Source organism: Glycine max, chromosome 14, assembly GCF_000004515.6.
Source record: "Glycine max cultivar Williams 82 chromosome 14, Glycine_max_v4.0, whole genome shotgun sequence".
Classification (NCBI taxonomy): domain Eukaryota; kingdom Viridiplantae; phylum Streptophyta; class Magnoliopsida; order Fabales; family Fabaceae; genus Glycine; species Glycine max.
The window spans coordinates 10,418,739-10,442,599 of record NC_038250.2 but is presented as its reverse complement, the minus strand read 5'-3'; the positions used below and the strand labels follow the sequence as shown (position 1 = coordinate 10,442,599).

General features: G+C 32.6%; 2 protein-coding genes across 3 annotated transcripts; both read right to left on the bottom strand.

The window, feature by feature from the left end:
• Nucleotides 1–756: 756 nt before the first annotated feature.
• On the bottom strand, nucleotides 757–11,177 carry LOC100790810 (3-hydroxyisobutyryl-CoA hydrolase-like protein 2, mitochondrial). Of its 2 annotated transcripts, none has more exons than XM_003544516.5 (15): nucleotides 10,916–11,177; nucleotides 10,753–10,833; nucleotides 10,587–10,655; nucleotides 10,300–10,363; nucleotides 8,713–8,792; nucleotides 6,191–6,274; nucleotides 5,999–6,083; nucleotides 4,976–5,061; nucleotides 4,765–4,886; nucleotides 3,392–3,452; nucleotides 2,250–2,348; nucleotides 2,068–2,169; nucleotides 1,946–1,987; nucleotides 1,700–1,854; nucleotides 757–1,203 (listed from the first exon to the last, which is right to left on the bottom strand). In XM_003544516.5, exons 1-14 carry the CDS (start codon nucleotides 11,042–11,044, stop codon nucleotides 1,735–1,737), a joined length of 1,224 nt encoding a protein of 407 aa, XP_003544564.3. In that variant the 5' UTR covers nucleotides 11,045–11,177; the 3' UTR covers nucleotides 757–1,203; nucleotides 1,700–1,734. The 2 variants fall into 2 exon arrangements, 1 of the variants encoding a protein (XP_003544564.3); XR_005888256.1 differs by having other exon boundaries at nucleotides 970–1,203; nucleotides 1,467–1,854.
• A 1,939-nt stretch (nucleotides 11,178–13,116) lies between these two features.
• On the bottom strand, nucleotides 13,117–18,403 carry LOC100790291 (BTB/POZ domain-containing protein NPY1). The gene is made up of 4 exons (XM_003544515.5): nucleotides 17,570–18,403; nucleotides 16,258–16,327; nucleotides 14,394–15,572; nucleotides 13,117–13,958 (listed from the first exon to the last, which is right to left on the bottom strand). The coding sequence occupies exons 1-4, from the start codon at nucleotides 17,629–17,631 to the stop codon at nucleotides 13,422–13,424; spliced, it is 1,848 nt and encodes a 615-aa protein (XP_003544563.1). The 5' UTR covers nucleotides 17,632–18,403; the 3' UTR covers nucleotides 13,117–13,421.
• Nucleotides 18,404–23,861: the final 5,458 nt, after the last annotated feature.

The following is a 23,861-nucleotide window of genomic DNA, read 5'->3' as shown; positions in this document are numbered from 1 at the left end:
AGATTTTATTTACATTTGTATTGAACTTAATTTGATTGTATTATATTTTTATTAAAATTAAAATTCTTTTAAAATTAGGCCCGCGGACCGGCCCGTTTGACCCGCGGGGTCCGCGGGGCGGGGGCGGACCAATTTATTTGACCCGTGTAAGAAGCGGGACAGATTGGACGGGTCCGCTACCAATGCATGTTTATGCGGACGGACTTTACATGGGACAGGCTGACCCGCTTACCCACTCCTATTTACTATAGTCCTAAGAGGCACTAAGCATATCTTCTGCCTCGCTCCAACGCCTTTGAATAATGAATCTTGATTGCAATAATTTAATGTAATGGAGATCGGTTTGAAATAGTACCCCAAAAACAAATTTAGTTGAGGGAAACAATGATTTTAAGAAATCTATGATGCCTTTTCTTAGGGGGCATAATATTCAGGACTAGAACTCAGCATGTGTTGTATTCTACAAGTAGAATAATCGGACAGCAAAATTAAAGCATGACAAATAAGATATAAAAATAGGCACCACTGCAGCCCGTCTATTAGAAAAAAAGCATCTCATGCCTATGTGAATAATCAGTTAAATCAAACATTTTATTCAATAAACTTAATACAGAAAATTTAAGTCAAATTTGACTGTAAAACTTTGAAGTAAATTAAAAAATTGCTCATTAAAATAAATTAAAAAGAGCTTATAATAAGTCATTTTTATAGACCAAATAAACTTCATAAAAATTCTTCCAAACTATACTCTTTAAATAAGTGCTTAAGATGTTTATTCAATCGCATTCCAAACAGTAGACATGGTCTTTCCTTGCCATTGCTCACGGCTCACTTTATACTTACAAGGAAATATTCTTACAGTTTGACTTTTTGCCATGATATGTATCATTGTAGGACCGAGCCCCTGATTCATGTTTTCAGTAAACGGCTGAACTTGGTTTTCATGATAACTGAAATGAGAGTAAAGAATGAAAGCAGATATGGTTCGTTCACTTATATTTATGGTGCCAAGATTAGACTACACACATTCAAGAACAATGATAATTCCGAATATTGGAAAGCTCATTCGATAATCCGACAGACAGTCAGACAGGAACCGTTGGTAGTGGAAGTTTTGTCAAAGGCAGGTGAATGCGATAGCTCATGGTGCATCTTCCAACTGCATCAACGCCTCTTTACATGGAATTATTTTTTAATCGAAATCTACAGTAGATAAATAAATTGTTATTTGACTTGCGAAAAGATGTAAAAGAATTAAATGTATTTAGTGCATGTTTGGTTTCTAGTTGAAATTGTAGTTGTAGTGACACGCATTCCAATGCACTCCAATGGATAAAAATAAAATAAAATAAAATCAAAAGCAAAGGTTCTAATCTTTTGCAAAAATACTTATGTCTCAAAAGTACTTTTCGACTTGATTTCCAAACATGCACTTAATTTTATAGACAAGTTTACACACCACCTACTAGTATTTAATAATTCTTCCTCTTGGTGACTCTAGGGATGGCCAACGAATTGACATTGTGATGAGTGAGAAAATTAGATGATCTACATTTTCATGAAAGACTGCGAATAATTCAACCACCTCTCCCCACCAAAAATACAAGTGTGACTTCTACATTTTTATGCCAATACAACAAACATATTTTAAAAACTTCTAATGAAGTTTGAGAACAAAATTAGAACTTATTTGTCTTACCCTTGCTAAGAGCATTGCTTAGAGGTATGCTAGTTTCACATGTAAGGTTCTCGCAAAGCCGTTGGCAGCACTAGTTCAGATTGAACTTCACTTAAAGGAGAGAAATAGTATTCAATCATGTCCTCTGATATATCTTTTAAACTAGGTGGGTCCCACTGCAATTTTGGAAATAAAATGCTTCAGGTAACTCCTAACAAAAAAATGGTGTTAACTGGATTACAGATTCATGGAACAAAATAGACATACCTTTGGTGCAAAATCTTTATCAACCATTCGTGCTCGAACACCCTGCATAAAGAATCAGTCAAGTACAATAATAAGAAAAAAAATAAAGTTGTTTTACTGAAAGCATCCAGAAAAATCATTACCTCGAAGAAATCAGAGGAGACAAGCTTAGAAATTCCACGTAGGGACATGCGGTACTCACGTATAAGACATTTATCGAGAGTTTCAAATCTACCTTCACGTATCTAGATTAAGTAGAGGAGGTTAATGCAGAAGTCACCTCGAAAGGAAAATAAATAAACATGCAAGGGAAATGTAAACTCACAGATTGTAAAGTAACTTTCAAACTCAAAGGGGAGGCTTCTCTTATTCTCCTTAGAGTATTCAAACACCATTCGTCACAAGATTCAGTAGCTTCTTTCCCCTGACAGAATAACATTTTATTTTTTTAAAAGAAAAGGAAAACAATCAAAATGCAGTGTTATTAAGCACCAGATGATAGAAAACATTAACAATACTCATCACCTGTCTCATCTAACAAAATCTGAAATGTTCAGTTCACTGCCTACTTCTCTGCCTGAGCCTGTTTGGGTAAGCTTCTTTAAAAGTACTTCTAAGAGAAAAAAATACGAAGAAAAAAATTACATGAGTTTCTCCATAAGCTAAAATGAGTTAGCTGTCCATTAGCTAATTTGTAAAAGGCTCTCATATAACTTCTTTAAAAGATGAGAAGACATCTATAAATTAGTTAATGGTTAACTAATGAAGAGCTAATTTTAACTTACGTAGAAAGCTCATTTCATTTTTTTCTTCTTATTTTCTTCTAAACTTCTAGAGAAGCTTACCCAATCAGGTCCTATATTATTTTGTTGTTTGGATAAGGAGGTCCCATTAAGCCATTACTTTCTAAAGAAGTTTCAAGGGTGTTCTTTGTACCAAAATGCCTATTTTCAAGTTTTTTGGTGGCAGAGAGGGGGAAGAAGACGAAAACAGATATACCCTGGAGCTTTTCACCACATAATAATCTCCTAATTGTACTGGATTGTGGATCAAGTTATCATCCATATTGAAATTCCTTTTTCTAACAAAACCCAAAATGATTAGCACTTGGCTTGGTGTTCTCAGTACCTCCCTCAACTGGAGACTGGAACATAGTAAAGAACCTAATTCTTCTATTTTGGATGATATTATGGTGATTTCAGGTGGTCAATGACTTGGCTACAGACAAGTTATGACACTGAGTAAGAAGAAAAGAAATCACAACTTCTATAGATGATACAAGCTTTATTATTTGATAATTTACCAATAATTTCAATGACTGGTAGGCAGTAGCTATTCAATGAATTTCACAAAATCTAGTAATTGTAGTACATTCTGGATCAAAATGGTTTTTTTTTTTTAATAATTCAGCTCCTTCCGGAGTCCAGACTTATCAATGATCATGAACATATTTAATACAATGCTCACCAAAGCTTCAATAATTTCCTCCACAGTTTCTTGACTGAAACATCTATCAATTGTATCAATCCTGCATCAGGGGAAGGAAAAAACAAAAACAAAAATAAAAAACTCAAATAGAAAATTAGGGCAATCAGACTGGCTGGCTAACAAGTGTGTAGAAATTGGTTCATACTACAATATGTTAGAATTCTAGGTTCATTAGTAATTTGTCTTGGGCTACTCTCATGTTAAAAAGGGTATTGGTGTTACTCTCCTTGTACACATTGGTTCTATACCTCTTCGTAACATTTGGTTTCCTTGTTTCCTTATCTCTTCCTAAATCCCTAGAACCTACTTATATTTGTAAGTTTTTATGTATTTTGAATAAGAGGAACAAATTTCAGATTATTCTCTCCCCTTTTTTTCTACTCTTCAACACTTCCATGACACGATTAATTCAAACATTCACCAATGAAAGGGAAAATAAAATAAAGACTAGCATGAACTAAAGGATCAATTCAAACATTCAACGAGATATTAAGAAAAAATTGGCCTATTCCACAATGTCTCAATTGGGTAATATGATGTTAGCTCTCAGTATGGGATCTTATCGAGCCGCTGCCTTATGCTCTGCTGATGTATTTTTCACTATTGAAAACTTTGAAGAATTACACACATTGTATGGGTACTTGTTCCATACATTGAATGGGTACTTGTTCCAATAAAGAATAGTTATTAATGTACCTAGTTAGTCACATATTCATGTATCTAAGAATTCACATGCATGTACATAGGTACTATAACTTTATTAATATTCTTGTAAATTTCACATTGGATTTACTTCCTAAGTCTATATAAATATAGATCAGTTGAGTGGGTTAAGCACTCAAGCATTTCACAACCTCTAGTCTCTTCAATAGAACATAACCTCATGTCACCAGCTGAATAATCAAAATAACCAAAAAAAGAAAAATCCGAGAGGATTTCATTATACATATGTTGAGAAGGAATATAACCACTATACAGGGTTTATTCACCCTATTGCGATTTTTTTCAGAATATTAATTGTTTCAGTTCCATCACAGTATCAATCAAATTAGTAATACAATCCAGAGATCCCGGTAATGAACGCCCAAAGAATAAAGACTAAGGAACATTAAATAGACCCTGTTACTTAAAAAACTAGCTTTAAATATTTTTAAGTTTCTGATATAATAAATATTTTTATTTAAGTTTTTCAATAAAAAAATTCTACATTTACTTCTTCAAGGGCATTGGTTAGCATTTGTCCAAAATTTAAGATAGTAGATTTGAGCTATTTGAAAATAATTTCAGGACACATAGGGCCAAAACTGAGCTATAGTCAAACCATGACCCCCTCCTTCTCCCCAAAAAATTACCTGTGAAGGACACTGCTCCTATCTGGATAAACAAGATCACCATACTGTGCAAGGGATGCCTCCACAACAGAAGGTTCATCTGTGATTAGTTTACCAAGACGTTCTTCAAGCAAAGCAAGCCTCTGTCCGGAGAAGCCAAATAATGTAAGTAAAGGAAAAGTAGGCCACAATGACAGAACAAAGAGGCACAAAAACAAAGAGAGAAACATACTGCATTTAGTGAATAATGAGTAGCAAGGCGGCAGGCAATCATTTCAACACCATTAAGCTTATCTCCTGTGAGGGCCAAGTATTCCCCTGTATAGCATAATATAAAATAAATAAATTTCTGGGAATCATTTTTGGCTTTACTATGAAGACTATTAGCTGTTAGAACAAGTTTAAAACAACAGTTAAAACTGCACTTAGAAGTAAATGGTTAGAAAATGTTTTTTGTAAAGGACTAAAGATCAATACAGAGCTATGCAGCGGGTTGGGTTGCTGAGGATAATAGAATCTCAACTCCATGCACTCTAGAGAAGATTTGATTTTCATATATAAAATATTTGCAACAAAAAATTCATTTAGCTTTGAGAAGAAAAATAGTGTGATCAATAGTCTATAACATTAAAAACAATAACAGTAATAAAGAATATGAAAACAATAATATTTTGTCCATGAGGACAATAACAGCAGTTTAAAAAAATCTGTAGGAGACTTGCACATAGATAGCTACATGTGCCATATCAAACACTCTTCCTTATGAAAAATAATAGGAGTGTATATAGTCATTTAATATAAGAAAAACGTATTTTATTGTGAAACTTGAACTCTTTCTTAAAATATATTTGTATTAGTAATATTATAAAAATTCAAAACAAAAGGAATCAATTTAGGGCATTGATTCCATATCCCATGGATACTAATCAGGGCAGCAATGAAATCTATCACTTAATCCAATAACCCAATTTCTGGCCTTTCTAGGAATTAAAAGTTTAGCAACTATTTTCAAGAAACAAATTGGGCTCTTTTAGACAAAAACTAAAATTATCTTTAGAAAATATTTTCTACAAATATTTCTCTTCAACTTTGTGTAGTTATCTTATTGAGAGTTCGTGATTTCTGTTCCAAGTTTTTTGAAAAATGACACATTTTTAATACATTTTAAAATAATTAGATCTTTCAGTAAAAAGAGTATCAAAAGTGTTATGCAGGACGAGTCCAACTCTCAAATAGCATGCAAAATGTATATTACCTAAGTAGCCAGGTAGACGAGACAAAATATAAGAAGCTCCTGCATCTGGGTGGAAACCTATTTGAGTTTCTGGGTGAGAAAAAATCTGCAAAGTTTAAGCAGAAAAAGGTTTAGCAGCCTGCATTTATTTGACATAGAAAACAATTTATTGAGTGAGCATAAATTCAATGAGCTTATGAAGAAATCACATACAGTTTTATCAGTTACCACACGAAACATCCCTGGCAGAGAAATTCCAGATCCACATCCCATTGTTATGCCATCCAAAATGGCAACCTGCATAAATGCCCATAAAATCTTCATACAGGTTCTGAATGAAGAAGCTTTCAAAGTTAAGAAAAACACCAAAAAAGTCATAAAAAATAGAAGAGACCTATTGTAACTCATTATGCTGTGATAATATTCATAAGTTACAATTATGCAAATAAACAATGCACGCACAAGAAAACTTACTAACCTAATCATCTTGCTAGTAACTTTAAATACTACACAAATGAGTTTAAGTATTTACAGTTTCACCGCAAAAAGATTTGTTTCAATTTTCAAGAAATTTTCAACTCTGACTCTTATTATATCTTTTCTTTTTCATACCCTCTTATTTTCAAAAATAGAAGATTTCATTTGTGCCATTGCTATACAAGTTCACTCTTGCCTATGCAGGTATGTGGAGACAGATCTCTTTACATCGTTCTATTTCCTTCCTGGATATAGGTTAAATTAATTGGTTAGTCTCTACATCTACAATATTTGGAAATTTTCAATAGGTCTCTACACTAAAAGTTTGTAATTGGGTGAAGTAAAGCTGATTCCGTAAGCTTCACAAATGAATCAAGGAACTGAGGGAGAGCCAGAGAGGAACGGCGAGAAACGTCCAGGAGGAAAGTTGTTGATTGTGAGATGTGAAAGAGCTGAGATTCTGAGAACAGAAAGCATTAGACCCTTGTTTCGCTATTTCAAGTGGCAGGAAACATGCAAGAGGGTACGTGAGTGCTGAGCTCTAAAAGTGAACCCCAATCATGCAAGAGACCAGCACAGATCAATGTCATTTTGCTCTAAAATGGGTATGGAGGTGAAGCCAACTTGGTTTTGAGTGAGTTTGAATGATCGCACCCGAGTTTATCTGAATTCACCAATAAACAATTCCACAACTGATTCAGCTCGATTTGTAGGTGTCAACTCATAACTTGGATGAATTTACAAGTTAACACTAGAGTTTAACAGCCATACTTAGCAGGACCAATATTGTTCTACTAGAAGAACATAAGCAAAATTAATTATATTAGGTATATATCAATTCTCAAACCTAAAGTACTTATAACAGTGTTAGTGTTGTGTTGTCTTATTAGACCACACGGAATACTCTTATTTATAATGAAGGAGGTTTACAACATAAGGAAACTAAATAATGAGTAATAAGGGAAATAATCCCATACTAAACTGCTATAATTAAAACATATCAAATCATATATTCACACTCTCCCTCAAGCTTGAGCATATATGTCATATGAACCAAGCTTGTTACAAATGTTGTAAACCCAGCAGAAATGAAAATAAAGACGGTTCGAGTCGTGTGGTTGCGCCAAAAAGCTCAGTGGCAGCCAACGAAGGCCCTTAGTTGCGACGGGCATTGTTCACCCGTGAATAAGGCACGCCCTAAGGCAAAAGGAGGTGGTTGCAGTGTAACGCTCGCCAGAGATGTGTCGTGTGGTGTGCATGAACTTCCCTTGCCAGAAAAGGGCCATGTGTGGGGTCACTGCGGCGGTGTATTGAGTTGGCTGCACACATGGTCAGCGTGGCATTCTTGAAAGGTCACTAATGCAGACCGAGCAGCACACTGGCTGCCAAACAGGCCCAATAGTGAGCGCGGGTACTGTTCACCCACAAAGAAAGTTGCACACAGATGTGTTTGTGCGAGGAACGTTGGTGAACGTCGTTGTGGAAGTGGATTCTGAAGGAGGATTGGTAGAGGCTATGAAACACAACAAAACAAGGCCAAACAACCAGCCAAACGAGGGTGTTGAGAGGGGTGTTTGGTTTCAAACTTAGCCAAACAGGTCTGAACAAAGGCTGGACAGGTCCACCAGAAGTAGGAAATGGTAGCAGAGGGGTTGCCCGAGGATGGTCTCACCGGAAACGACGCCACACACCGATGTGTGAAGAGCACATGAGTTACCCGCACTGGAGAGAGGAGGCGCGTGTGAGCACATGCAGAGGAGTTGCAGGTCGTGACTCTGGTTCAAAGGTCGTTGACAAAAGGAATGGGCGGCAGTGGCCAAACGGCAGACGCAAGTGTTGTGGGTACTGTTCACCCAAGAAAGAAAAGAGATGTGCATGGAGGCATGTACAGTAGCTGCTGCTGGAGCGATGTCCGGCGTGGAGGTCATTGGTAGAAGAAAGAATGATAGAAGAAAGGCAGCAGGCAAAAGGGCTCACCTAGGACAATGGGTCCTCAGTAACGGACGGTTTTTCCTTATTCCCTCAACCTAGCTCTAATATCATGTAACAGTGTTTTACTGTAATGTTGTGTTGTCTTATTAGACCACACAGAATACTCTTATTTATAATGAAGGAGGTTTACAAAATAAGGAAACTATATAATGAGTAATAAGGGAAATAATCAAATACTAAACTGCCATAATTAAAACATATCAATTCATATATTTCACCGTACTCGGTATCTCAGATAAAACACTTAGCAATGATTCAATACTTACATGGGGTTTAAGATATGTCCCTTGAAGATATACAAATGAATATAATGTTTTAAAAAACTGTTCAGCTTCGTCAGTATTTCCTGCTCATTATAAACATAAAAATGTCATCATTCAAGATGTATAATGGCCTCCGATGAAGAAGCAACTAAAAAATAAAAGTGAACAAAACTAATTACAGATCATGATCCTACAATGACTGTCATAACCTGCTACCCATCTGATCATAATTCATTACTATAACTGCATAAGAATATCCTATGGTAATATTTTTTTATCCAAATTAGGGTCCAGTCAATAAAAGAACAATAACCTCTCTAATCACCACCTAGCAGTTGATTTTATGTTGACCTTATACTTTTGTTTTTCAATAAACAGTGTGCTTATGGAAACAAAAAGGAGGATGAGAAACACTCCAAGCAGTAAAACTGTAAAAGTCTAAATGAAAAGACTCAAGATACGGAGGGCATTAGCATAGAAGAGTGATATCCCTGCATCATCTAACAAAACACACACACAGAGGTAGTAGGTGTTGATATTAAAGCAAAATAACATCGTGACTTAGATGAAGATGTGAAGTAACAAACAATCCTTAGTATTATTTCCCACAAGGTTGAGAGATAAATATAAACACAGATATTACACCTCCACTCCCAAAAAATAACCAAACTCAATTTAGTAAGTTATAAATTATTATCCCGAACAAGAAGCACACACTAACCCTGTATACAAAGCATAGTTTAGAAAGTCATTAAATTCATGTTTGGATAAACTTCTTAATAAGCACTTATAGGAGAAGAAAATAAGAAAGAAAAATAAATTAAGCTTCTCCTATAAGCTCAAATTATCTATTTATCTTATGCATAAGTTAATTTGTAGAAGAGGGCGAGCCCTGGTGCAGCGGTAAAGTTGTGCCTTGGTGACTTGTTGGTCATGGGTTCGAATCCGGAAACAGCCTCTTTGCATATGCAAGGGTAAGGCTGCGTACAACATCCCTCCCCCATACCTTCGCATAGCGAAGAGCCTCCGGGCAATGGGGTACGAAGTTTTTATAAGTTAATTTGTAGAAACTCTCTCATTCTAGCTTCTTCTAAAACAAGTTGGGAGAGCTCAAAAGTATTTTTACTCTTGGAAGCGACAAATCTTTCCTTCCCAATTCATGCATTGGAATGCACAATTTTGTATTGGAATTCACTAAAGTGCTTTTGTAACTTTAAACCAAACATAGGTTGATTTTAACTTGTACAAAAGCTGATTTTAGCTTATGGGAGAAGTTTAACTCATTTTTTCCTTCTTATTTTCTCCTCCTACAAGTGATTATGGAGAAGTTTATCCAAATAGGACATAAATCAACTGCTTTTTTGATAGAACTTAGAAGATGACACATACAACTTAAAAACGGAACACGCATGTCAGTAAAATTATGGTCTGTAAAAGATAAGAGAAGTTACAAACAATAATTGGATAAATCACTCAAAACTTATTTGCACAAAGTTTATGTAACCACTTGAAGGATTGAAACTAAAATGAAAATACAATTATTAATTAATAATTAATTAATAAAATATGAAATATTAAAATACAACTCACCTTCATTGAGTGATTGATACAACCTAACAACATCTGCACCAGAACAGAAAGCTCTGCCACTACCCTTCAAAACATTCAAGATTGCAACTTATACTCAATACAAAGACCAATATCCATAAACATAATAATCATAGATATCAAAAAGAAACAAAGTATGAAAAACAATATTCACAATGTCGTTAATAATCATAGATATCGAAAAGAAACAAAGTATGAAAAACAATATTCACAATGTCGTTTAGTTCAGTAGCAACTTATTGGCGTGAAAACGACAGTGATAGTGATACCTTCATCAGAACAAAGCCAATATCAGAGTTCTCTTCCCAGGAATCATACAGCCTCTTCAACCGAGCAACCTGCGAAATGAAAACGACTTGGCGTTTACTTCACCTCAGAGGAGCGAACGAACTCAAAACGCAAAATGGAAAAAAAAGGAGGGGAACGACACCGTACCATTGAAGCATTGAGCGAGTTCAGCGAAGACGGCCTGTTGAGAATGGCTGCTCGCGATTTCGCTCTTCCTTCGACCAAAATCTGGAATCAAACAACGACGTCGTAAATTGAAAACTAAATTCGCAAAATAAAAAATAAAAAAAGCGCATGCGAGAAATGTGACCTGTTCCTGAGAATCGTCGTCGTGGTGCTCTGAGTAATTTGGTTGAGCGGAGAAAGCTCGACGGTGAGAACAGAAAGTGCGAAGTGAGGACCTAGTTTGTTGAGGTAGCAGAGCTTTAAATCTCTGCATCTTCGATTCTGGTTTTTGCGTGCAGAGAAGGTGTTTGATGTTTGTACTCTGTACTGTAGTGTTACTCTGAGTCTGAAATGAAGCCCGAACTCTGAAATTGAAGAACGCTTTCCCTCGGTAACCAACTTGGGTCCCAGCGGTTTTTAAAGGCCCACAAATACGACCCGAATTCATTGTTAGGGTTTGTTGGGTCAGCAAGGCTTTGTTTATTTGGCCCAAAAATAAATAGTCACTCTGAATTTTTATTTGTAAAAATTAAAAGGGAGTTGTTATTGACTCCAACCTCATGGGTTATTGGTCCCTACAAACATGGGAAAAGACTTTCTTATCCCTTTCTCTCTCCCTTCGCACCTTCTTTTCACCCCACCCAACATTACCACTGCACCAAGGTCGCGCACCACCACCTCATTGCACAACATTAGCCTCCTTCACAATGTCACCACCTCCTCAAATAGACCTCATCATCACGTCATCACATCACTGTGTGATCCCATCATAGGTCAGATTTGAACACAGCACCACCACCAATGTTGAGCGTCGTTCCCAACTTTAGATCTGCAAGCACACAACCCCTTATCGACCTAGCCAACATCATGCATTCTCACCACCATATCCAAACACCACCATGTTGTCACAACTCCTTGCCTTGGTTCACGTGTCCCCACCATAATCAAATATGTTCTCATAGAGGAAGAAGAAGAGGGAAATGAGCAACGAACGTGTAGTTCCATGTTTTGGTCAAAAAGATAAATAAACAATGGAATCATTTTGTTGTTTCTTTTTTTTTTTGCACCCCCTTCCACTACAAATTGATTTGGTTAAAATTGATTGGCACATTTCTCATGATTACATGTAAACCATTTGATAAGCTACTTGAAATAGCTTATACTACTTTTTATTGTTATCAATTTTATCCTTACTATTTTATTTGAAATTATGTTTTACTCTTTTATTCAATTTAAAAATCTTCTTATATTTTTTTATTGTTTGGAAAATTTCTTTTATCTAATTTACTAGTCTTATATTACACGACAGTCAATTTGTCGATTATCATTGTCACATCATTCTTTAATATTACAAATTATCTAAATCGTATTAATTTTATAAATTATTTATTGAATTATTTTTATTTTTTAAAATACATGACCAAATTTAAACAGAACCTCAAATATATATGATTATTTTTAAATAAAAAATTTAATTTGTATCATATTTCATAGTTATGCCAATAAGAGATTGCATTCAAATTATTTTTGTATAAATAGAAAAATAAATATTTAAAAAATTACATAAGACACATTTTTTGTTTTAAAATAATATTATTAATAAAGTATTTTAATCTCAAAAAAATAATTCTAAATAATATAATTCTAATGAAGTTTAATTCATTTAATTTTATTTTTTGGCAAAAAAATTGAGATAAATAATAAGTAAAATTATCAAATCTTTAACATCTTATAATTCAAAATTTAAAAATTAGTATCCTACTTTTTAAAAATATAAGTTATTAGAAATAAATTTAAATAATAAATTTAAATGTAAACAATATTAAACATGTTCTTATACATCATTTGACATTTATTAATTAATATTATCAAACACTTTCAATTAAGGTTATGTTTCACTAGACATTCGATAATTTTTTTTTTTTTTACCAATTAAAAATCTTATTTGATTATTTAGTAAACTAATTTTTTTATAATTTTTAATATTTTTTAAAACACTACTTAAAGTAATATTTTTAAAATATTAATTTCTAATTTTTTATATTTTTTTATGTTTATACTTAATATATTTATTCAATTTTCTAATTACTCTTTTTAAATAAATTATAATTTTATTAATTTTTTATCATTTACACTTTTCAACATTTAATTTCACTAAATACTAATAATTTGATTAATTATTTTTTTAACTTTCAACTACCAACTAACTTTTTAAAAACTTTTACCAAACATAACCATAGACTTTCAGCTAGCTTATAAATTTCCAGTTAGCTTAGGCTAGTTTTACCAATCATAGCACAAGTGTTATATAAAGAGAATCAAACAATAACACAACAAAAACGGAAATCCACAAATCAGCACCTGTAATTAAGGATGGTGATTCTATACAAAAGGGTAGTACTGAATAAAACCTAAAGATCCCTAACCCCAATGAAAGACTTCTAAGGATTGAAGACAATAATACACTGGCCAAATGATACACGGATTAAGACACAATATAATGTCATTACATTTTGTTTGCAATTCTAATAGTGAGACCTTTTTCCTGATTCTGTGCATGCATTAATAACACAAAAGATTTAACATCCTAACACTTTTTACACTTCACAGCAATTTAACTCTCCTTCGCCTGTTTAAATTACGAAAATTCCCTAAGAGATGGAAAGCCTCCTGTGTCGCAATGATGAACCAGATGATTTGGTATCTCCAGGGACTACAGAAGTAGGGCTATTGGAACTCCCTGAAGTCTCTGAGCTCCTATTTTCTCCTTGTCCTTTCCCCACAATCCATAACTTGTCAAAAATTCTCCTTGACCCAGATGGCAACAACTGCATGCCACTTCTGCTGTTCTTGCTACTCTTGTTCAATTTTCCATTCTTGTGGAACTCTTTGTCTCTAACCTTCATGTGACACATTTGGTTGTTGAGGGATTGGCAGCTTTCTCCCCTCGATTTCTCACACTCTTTGTCTCCGTTGACATGAGTGTTTGTAGAATTGCGTGGACTGTTACCAAGTGTGCGAGCATTGGAAGCAGCTCTGACCTGCTCAAAATAGAGAACCTGGACCACAACTCGAAGAGGAAGGCGTTCGTTCTGTGCAGCATGCATTGATGCTTCCACTGTCAATTTCTTGACATCCATTAGTCCACATATCTTTTTCCTTTCAGCTTTTGTCAAACTTGGGTGCTCCTGAAGATGAAAATCTTAAGAGTGAATACTAAAAATGCCATTAATTAGTTAAGGCTTTACCCATTACAGAATTGTCCTTACTCGTCATTAAAAAATATACACATTATTAAGCAGCACCAATTGGTCTAAAGTAACAGTAGAAAACTGCTAGAGTTTAAATATGTAACTTGCTAAGCAATGCTCCAGCATAACAATATACTAGATTTTAAATGTTTGTTTATTATTAATTATTTTATTAATAATTAATAATAAACACAATAAAATAATGACAGAATCATGTTAATCAATATATGGGATATGTCATCAGGGGAATCAATCAAATAATTTTCTCCAAGGTAACAAGGATAGAAGCATTGCAAAAAACAGACTGTCAGTCAAGTCATGCTAATTTTTTATCATAGGATGATTTTATGCTTCATGTTTACAAAATCTTACCTTCAAGTAGATGTCTATAGCTCTGTACAGGCCATCATGATTTGGTCTAGCAAACTCTGGAATTGACTGTGACAGATCAACAAAACTAGAGAGGCTGAGATTTGGATCATGCGCAATTTCTCCAAGATACCCATCTACCAACTTGCCAACATTCAATAAAGACATCTGTCCTAAAATAGACTCATCATTTGCTTTATCTTTCTTCTCCTCAACCTCCACATCACAGCTTCCCTTTATGTTAGTCTTGTATATATTCAAAAGATCTTGCACCAAATCAACATCATATTTGGTATTCTGGGGAAACCTTGCTGGAATTAGTAAATCTTTGACAGAAGCTTCATGAAATTTTAGGCCAATGCTCTTCATCAATTGTCCCCTTGAAGACTCATCAGCTTCAACCAATATGGCCACTTTCAATAGCTTCAGCAAGAAACTACATGAACAACCCACGCCATTATCGCACGGCAATAAACAGACAATTGTTTCTACCAGAGATTTGTTCCTCCAGGCATGGGCATCCGAAACCAATGCATCAACAGAATCAGGCAACCATCTTACAGCATAGATTTTTAGTGCCTCGCCGATCACAACTCCGTCCATTCTTCCCTTTGACTTGACAGTAATCATTACCCGTTTATAAAGATCAATGTCCAGTTCACATATATCTTCAACCCACCATTCCTTAGGAACAGGCTCAATTTTCTCTTGTGGTGTTATCTTGTCCTCAACAATTTTATCAAGCTCTGATAACTTACGGTTATAAGTGTAAGACCAAGTGATGTTTGCTGGATCCACAGAAGTTTTAGAAGCTATGGAATCGATACATCTCCCAACAATCTTTAAGTCCTCAGACCATGGCAAAAGAGATTTAGTAGTTTGGAGAACAATTATAGAATCCTTCCAGCTGCGAAAGATACTTGAGGTAAGAAACACCTCAATTTTGAAAATTAAGTTCCCTCTATCAATATCCTCAGTCATCTCAAGGTACTCAGCGGCACAACGAGCAGCCACAACATTGTAAGCATTAAGAGTAACAGTCATTCCATAGCAGAACTTTGCACATATTTCAAAAGCCTTGGGACCACCAGGAAAATCATCCAATTGAATTTCATCAGCATTCTCTTCATTAGCCTTTGACAGCAACTTTTGTAAACGATTACTCTTGGACAGTAGAGGGAACTACAATTCAAGAAAAGTCATCATCAATCATCAATAAACAACAAAAGAAAGAAGCAAAAAGCTAGTCGTGTCTCCATAAAAACCGCAAATTATAAAAGTAAATGCAAACTCAATGCACAAAGTAAAATACACTGGAGTGGTCTTATAGTCAAATTCAGACTTTCACTAATCTTTCAATTCAGTCCAATAGAAAACAGTAAAACACTAGTCACTAAATTGTACGAGATGATGTTGAAATAACAAAATATTTCCAAAATAACTATCACTTGCTAGTGTTACAATGGACACCTAAAAATATTAGCTACCATTACTGTAGTACCACTAGCTGATTAATTAAATTAAAGTGATAATTATACTTACCTCCCCCCCTAAGGTTAGACGACTAGCTACACTTGAACCCTTCCTTATTTTTTGAAAAATTAAACTTGCCTCATTACTTTATGTACAGTTCTCTCATTTTGACACCCTTTTTGTTTAAAGAATTACACCTATGTAGGGACCATACACAAAGTCCCCTTAAAAATAACAAGACAAGGGAGGTAAGTGTAATTTTCCAAACAAAACAAGATGTCAGTTATTATCGCTAATATCAGGGGTTGCCATAGTAAATATCCCTTATTATAATTAAAATATTTTATTATTATTTAAGAGGGCAATAAAACAAATATGCTGACAAAGTACATACCTTGTGCAGGTGAAACTTAACTTCACCAACAGTTATGATAATATCTGTAACCAATTCAGATGATATATACCTGCATAAATAGGAAACGAGTTTGTTAGCTTCTAAAGGACAAATTATTCAAGTGACAAAAAAAACATGACAAGGAGGGAATCACTGAACCCTCACCCCCAATATACAATGAAGCCACACATCCAATGTATGCATGCAAGATCATGTCACATCATCACAAAGTCATGACAGAAGAAAATTAATCTAGGAAGTCAAAAACTAACAGCAAGAAGTATTATACAAAGATGCATGCTGTTCAGCACAATGTGACAAAGAATTAGTTATATTTTACATCTTGAAAGCAATCAAATAGCTCCAAAATCCAAAAAGGCTTGCCACACTCCCCACCCCCCCCCCCCAAAAAAAAAAAAAAAAACTTAACACGTTGTTTGCCAGAAGTTTTAATATCTGAAATCTATGCTCTTGAGGGGTTGAGAAATCATTCAATTTTATTTATCTCAAGTACAAAGAAATTTCAATTTTACAGAGCAGAAATTTCAACTCATTAAAAATCCCCCAGCAAAATAACAAACTAGAGAGGAGACACATCCAAATTAATATCACTGTCCAAACGTGCTTCTCACTTTTCAGTTAAATACATACATACACCACATGCATGACAGATGACACTTCGTTGTCGCATACGGTTTCATAACAGGCTGAAAAATCCATCCACAAGTGAAAATTCTCAAACCTTATCTCCACACACACAAGGTGGTAACCATAATCTAAGAACACACACTGAAGTCACATGCATAATATACATAATATATAGCAATTAATATCGTTTTAAATAGGCTATGCATTTTGTCATGATTTACCATGCTGGGAACTCCATACACTATACAAATATTTGGACCACAAACTAATAAAATAGAATAATTTCACAATTCCAAAACAGGACCACCTCTGATTCATTCCCACTCTCACTCTCTCTCTCTTCTTTTACAGTTAGCAGCAATATAGAATATTAACATTACTTCAGGGGTTATGCTTATGCAGACAAAAAATAATAATGGATTTCTTCTGAAGGCATTCAGCGATGAAACTCTAAGAAGTGCCTCAAATGGCATCAATGACCAACAACAACAACAACATCTCAGTTCATATTCCGTGCCAGATAACAGGAACACACATTAACTTCATTCCTGACACCAAAAAACTCCACAAAAAAAAAAAAACACCCCAAGAACACAGAAAGCACACAACATAAAAACCTTAAAAACACAACAAAAAAAGGAGGAAAAGAAGAAGAGCACGGTACCTGATAGATTTTTCATCACTTTGAAGAGCATCAGGCTTCGAACCCAACTTCATAAACTTCATTTTTATTTCTCTCTCCTTCAAACCAAACCAAAAAACCACCACACACACAAAAAAAATAACTATATTTTATTCATAAAAGAAAAAGGTTCTTGAGTTTCAGAGAAAACGACAAGGCAGACCACCGTTTGGTTCGTTTCCTCCCATGTAAACAAAAACAAAAACAACCTCACCCAACAAAGCACGCGTGCGTGTGAATATAGAGCAGTACTACTAAACAAACAAAGCAACTATGTATGAACCTTCACGAAGCTCTTTGAGAAAGCTGAACTTGTTCTGAAAAGCATTTACGAAGGAAGGAAGGTTGTAGAAGAAGAGAAGGGGGTGAAAGTGAAAAGGAGAGAGAGGAAGCGTGTAACGAAATGGAATGAATTGAAAGCGGTGAAAAAGAAGGAGTATTTATTTTTATTTATTTATGTTTAAAAATAAAAATTGGGTGAATGCAGTGCACAGAGAAAATTGGCGTCAGAGTGAGAGTGGGAAATAAATGGTCGCCGCCTTTGGTATAAATGAAGGCGATTCGGTGAAGATATTGGTTGGAAGGACGCGAATCACGAGAAGGGGTTGGGTTTCTTTCTTGTTTGTTTGGTTTGGTTCTTCTCGCTGCTGATTGTGAAACGAATGATGATGATGATGAGCGTTTTGGAGGGCCTGACGCGCTTGTCTGGAACGAGCCTTGTTGTTGCTGGATAAAGAAAGAGAGAGGGAAAGGCAGAGAGAGAAGGGTTGTGTTTGTTTGGGGTAATATAATGTAATTCTAACGTTGTTTATGCATATGCCTCTTTAAGATCATTTTAATTAATTAGATAAATAACCATATCTCCAACCATGAACACTTAAATTTTAGTCTCAAGAGTGAAAAAATGCCAAAATTTTATTCATCCCTTAAAAAGAGGCTATGTGTACATTCATCTGCACTCACATCTCGAGATGAAAATATTATTTACTAAAAATATAATTTAATTTATATTTTTTTAACCGTTGAAAACATAATATTGTAATAAATATTTTTAAAAAAAATAAGAAAATAAACATAATTTATCCTATTTCTATTATTATGACAACATTAAGTGATGAAAAAATCAAGTTAATTTTTATTTTTTTAAGGATTATCTTGGTTACACATTTTTATTTGAGTCTAATTAATTTATAATTTTAAAAAATAATTCATTTAGTTAATTATATTGAATTTATTAATTATTTAATATTATCATTTTATAATTATATTTTTTTATCTTTTTGTTTACTTAATTACTATGTTTGGAGAATATAATTAAATAAAAAATTAATGGATCTAAAATTATAAAAACATCTTATAAAATAAGATAAATATTTTATTAAAAAAAATCTTATAAGAAAAAATAGTACTATTGTTGTTGTTGTTATAACAAGCAGTGGGTTTGTGTAGGGAGTAGGGGACTATGTTGACAGGGTGGCTCAGAGAGAGGGTACTTTATGAGTTTATGTTTATGCCCAGAAAGCACGCCATCTTTTTCTTATTTTACGCTTTTCTCCTTTACCTTTCATTCTATTCTCCAGCGTCTCCTTTCCGCTTTATCTTCTTTCCCTCCTCACACGTGGCGTCTCCATTTCTCTCTTCAACACGTTCTTATACTCCTCCGTGCAATTCTTCGGTTCACTTTCTCACATTTTTTAATGGACGAGTTTGTTTAATTTTATTTGTTTAAATAGGTGATCATTTTTTAGAAAATAAACATTTTTTTGTTTTTTAATGTATTTATTTAAATTGTTTTTTGAATTAATTTTCTGTTTATTATAATAAATAAAATTTATTTGTTTCTTAATAAAATGTTTATTTTAAAATTAAAATAAACTCACTCAACATATAGTTAGCACTTAGCACGTAACTTTGATCTTTATTGTTTTCCTTTGTTTTTATTATTCTCTTATTCTTTTTTTTAAAAAAATAAAAATGGTTGCTGTCAAAAAAAATAATAGTTAACTAAACTGCAATAAAATTATTTTTTTATTCAAATATATTAATAGTGGAAATATTTTTTAAAATTCATAATACCAGATTGAATTTCATATATGATCGTTGTAAAGATATTTTCATATTTTCAATTAATGAAAAATAATCTCAATTGTAATTTTTACGGTTATTATAATTTTTAGAAGCAAACAAATTTACTTCTTTAAAAAAAAAAAAAGCAAACAAACTTACTATAGCATGGACTATATGACAATATTTTATTGAATAATAGTGTAAAAAAGGTATGCTATCTTTTAAAACATTTAGGATGATTTGTTCTAGTAAAATTATTATAATAATGATTAATTTTAATATTTATCCATTGTTAATATAATAAGTTATATTACTAATTAATTAGATATTATAGTAAATATGACTTTTAAGATAAATTTTATAAAGGTCGTGAAATTTACTATAATGCAATTCAATACATGTATTATTTGCTGATAATTATTTTTAAATTAGTTTGATAAGCATACACTATCAATATTGAGATTTTTAAAAATTAATTAATTATTTTTTTAAGATAATTATTATAAAAATTTACAAACGTGTGGTTTGTAATAGTTTGATGAGAATTTTTTTTTTTACTTATTTATCCATTTTCAAAATCATGTCTAGACAGTATGTCAAAATTAAACTTTAAAAATACCAACATTACATTAAAAGAGTAGTCTCTACACACTTTACGTTGTCAATCATTTACTGTAAGAATCACTATTAGAATAATAATTTGAAAAACACATTACACTGCGCACTATTTACTCATGTCGAAATATTCATTTATTTCCCTTGTCAGTTTTTTCTTAATTTAACTTTAATTTTAACCAGGGAAAGTACGTCTTCGTTTTTGTGTTGATTACGAAAAGCAGGTTATGTAACACTGGTATACCATGCACCATGTTATGTCTCAACTGGATGAAGAAAAAATATATTAGAGAAAAAATTATATGGGACTTATATTTTTTGTATTTTATTTTAATTCATTTTTTTTCTTTTTTATATTATTTTTATCTTTTCTACCAAACGAACCCTAATGGGATTTGGTTTTATCTCTTCTATTATTATTATTATTCTGCTCTACTACCAATGAGAAAAGTGTGGCGCTAGCTTTTGGCATGGAGAACTTACGTACTTTCCTTTTCGTGATTAAGATGCGAGAATTGATGGAGAACTAAAAACAGTGTATTGTTGTTGTTGTTGTTATGGATTGGTTCGCATGCTGCTTGCCCTGATCCTCCTGGTTTTCAAACAGAAATTTCGAAGCATGCAAAATACAAAAGTTTAGCCAGCTTTTTAGGGTTGAATTGTAGAAATAATATTTAACTGACATAAATAACTACGGAGTTTTTTTTTTCTTTTAGAGTCATGTCTTGTTATTAGAGTAGAAGTGTGAAATAAACTTACAGTTAAGGTTTTTAGTTGAAATATGATATTAAATTTATGTATGTGGTATGTTTGATTGAGACTCATTGATAAGGAAAAGTGAAATTGACTTTTTTAACCGCTTTACAAGAAAATAGTATTTTCATTTTTTAAAATTTTGTAAAACTTAAATGAATGTAATAGTTATCTATTTTTCAGCTTAAAAATATTTGTTTGAGTTTAATAAATATAATTGTTAGTGTAAAAGTTTTTACCCTTTTAATTGATTAAAAACTAATATTAATATAATTTTAAAATAATTTATTACAAAATTTTATCTATTTACTATATATCATAATTTATAATTCGATTACAATATAAAAATCTTCTACAATGTTGTCAACGTGTGTGTGAGAGACCGAGAGAGAGAGAGAGAGGGAAAAATAAGGTAATTAACAAAAATGGCAATGTTGTATATGGGATAAGCTTATGCTTCTGATGTGCTTATTTACTGAAGGCATAGGTATATATCAAAATCTCACTGTCTTATTTTTATTTAATTTATTCGTACTATTCATCTCATCGCCGTCTTTACAACTTGTATATTGAAACTTGAAAGGGAAGGAGGAAGTGATGCACGATATTTATCCAAAGGCATTTGGCAATTAAATGTTGTAATTGCGTATGAACATAAATTAACATACGAAAGCAATGCCTCTATTAATTCCATCATATTCATCCAACTAATTAGAAAAACCATTGCTCACAATCAAAGAAGAAAACAAAAAAACACACAATAAATCAATTAATGTGAAATTATTTCAATTTAACAAAAGATTTTGAATTCAAATTTTAAACATGTGACTATATTAAATGCTTAAAGGGAGTACTTTGTCATCAATAATAATCATATTCCACTCAAACAAAATTATTAAGTGAAAGATACATATGATTAAAAAAAAAAAAGGAAAGCAAATAAAAAATTCTAGCGTCCAGAACGAACTTAATTGCATCATGTTCATATTTAATTCACACATATGGATGTATTTTCCTCTAGAAAAGTGATGTATGGTTAGATTTTCTCCAAACACATGCAATGGCAGAGAGACATCAAAGAACTTTCTATGAAGAGCAAACTTTGCATAGATAGATCTCTAAATAATATAAAATAACTAGCTAGAGTAACGTTCAAAATCTATAAATTCATCGCACCTGTTTGGCCAAAAACTATAGTTTATGTGTTCAAACTGACAATGGTCCACACGATGACCACTGACACCAACCGCCATCTGTCACATTAATTACACATGTGTTCTCAATTTTTTGGTACATAATAATACCTCAAAACAATTCGCTTTATAAGTGATGTATTTAAAAAAAAAAAGGAGTATACAAAGCACATCAAAACCCTAAAAACCTAAACAACACCGGAAAAAAATACCTTAATCATATTGATGAAGAAGCTTGTTGGAATGTTTGAAAAGAAACTAAAATGCAACAAACTCTTTTAATTGTATTCTACTAGATGTTTTGAATGATTTATTAAATAATGAACAAAACATAAATACATTTTCTTAATTTAGTATTTCCACATTATTTTTCAATTCAAATTAAAATTTTACACTAGGAGTTCGTATAGGACCCGAACGTATCCTACCACTATATGCCGATCGACTGGTTGAAATTGAACCTGATTAAATTTTATCCGTATAGTTTTGACATGTTGATGTTGATTGTACCAATAACTAATAACCCTGTGTTTATAACCGTTACCACTCACCAGAAACAAACGTGCTTGGTAACTTTAAAGTTTAAACCCTCATGAAAACAATATATCAGTATAGTTGCCCCTAAATTAATGTAACCCTGTATAGTTCTTCCACTTTTTCATCCTTCCAAATTATAGTATAGTTTTGTTATTTTCCCAATAACCCTTTTGGCTTTTGGGTAGTTGGATGGAATCAACGTGAATATTTTCGTGTGAATCTGAAGCTAGCAAGTGCTCTTTTCTTTAAATTTCACACAGCAAGGACCTTGCATTGAGGTTTCGATCGGCACATTCCTTCCCTTGTCATGGTCACAATCCTGAAACGTCATATCTCAATCACCAAGCTAAGATTGATGCACATCGTGGGAAGGTTCATAACAAGTTGTATTCCAAGGACAGAAGGATGGGGATGCTAGGACCAAGTGCATCGCTATTTCCAGTTCCAACAAAATGTTAATGCTCTTTACCTTGTCCAAATATGTGTAAACTAACTACCCCTATATCCAAACAAGAAGGAAACAAGTAAAAGAAAGTGACCCAAAATGGGTTTTTTTTTTTTTAATACACCTTTTTTCTCCTATTTTTTATTAATCTATACTATTTTACAATTTAATTTTCAATATACACTACTTGAGATTTCTCCCTTTTTTTAATTTAAAATATTATAAAATATAAATATTATATTATATAATTTTTTTAATTGGTTTTAAAATTATTTATTTATTAAATTAAATTTTATAATTTTGTTTTTTATTTTTTTAAAGAAAAAATATACAGATAAAGAAAAATAAAAAATTGGATAAAATTAGAGTACAATTTTTTAATTACTTTGTATGTACTAGTTATATTTATGTGCTGTTGATATTTTTTTGTTATATTCGTTAATAAAAAAAAATAAGAAAATTAGTTAGTAATATTAAAATAAACTAAAAAATACAGTAATAAAATAATTGATACATCTATCTTATACAATAAATATAAAATTTCAAAGAGTAGTAGTTGTCATATTAAAAATATCTTTAAATAAAAATATATTAAAAATATCTTTAAAAATATTTATTTAACAATTATTTTTTGCTTAAGTGATAAGAATTAATATTTTTATTA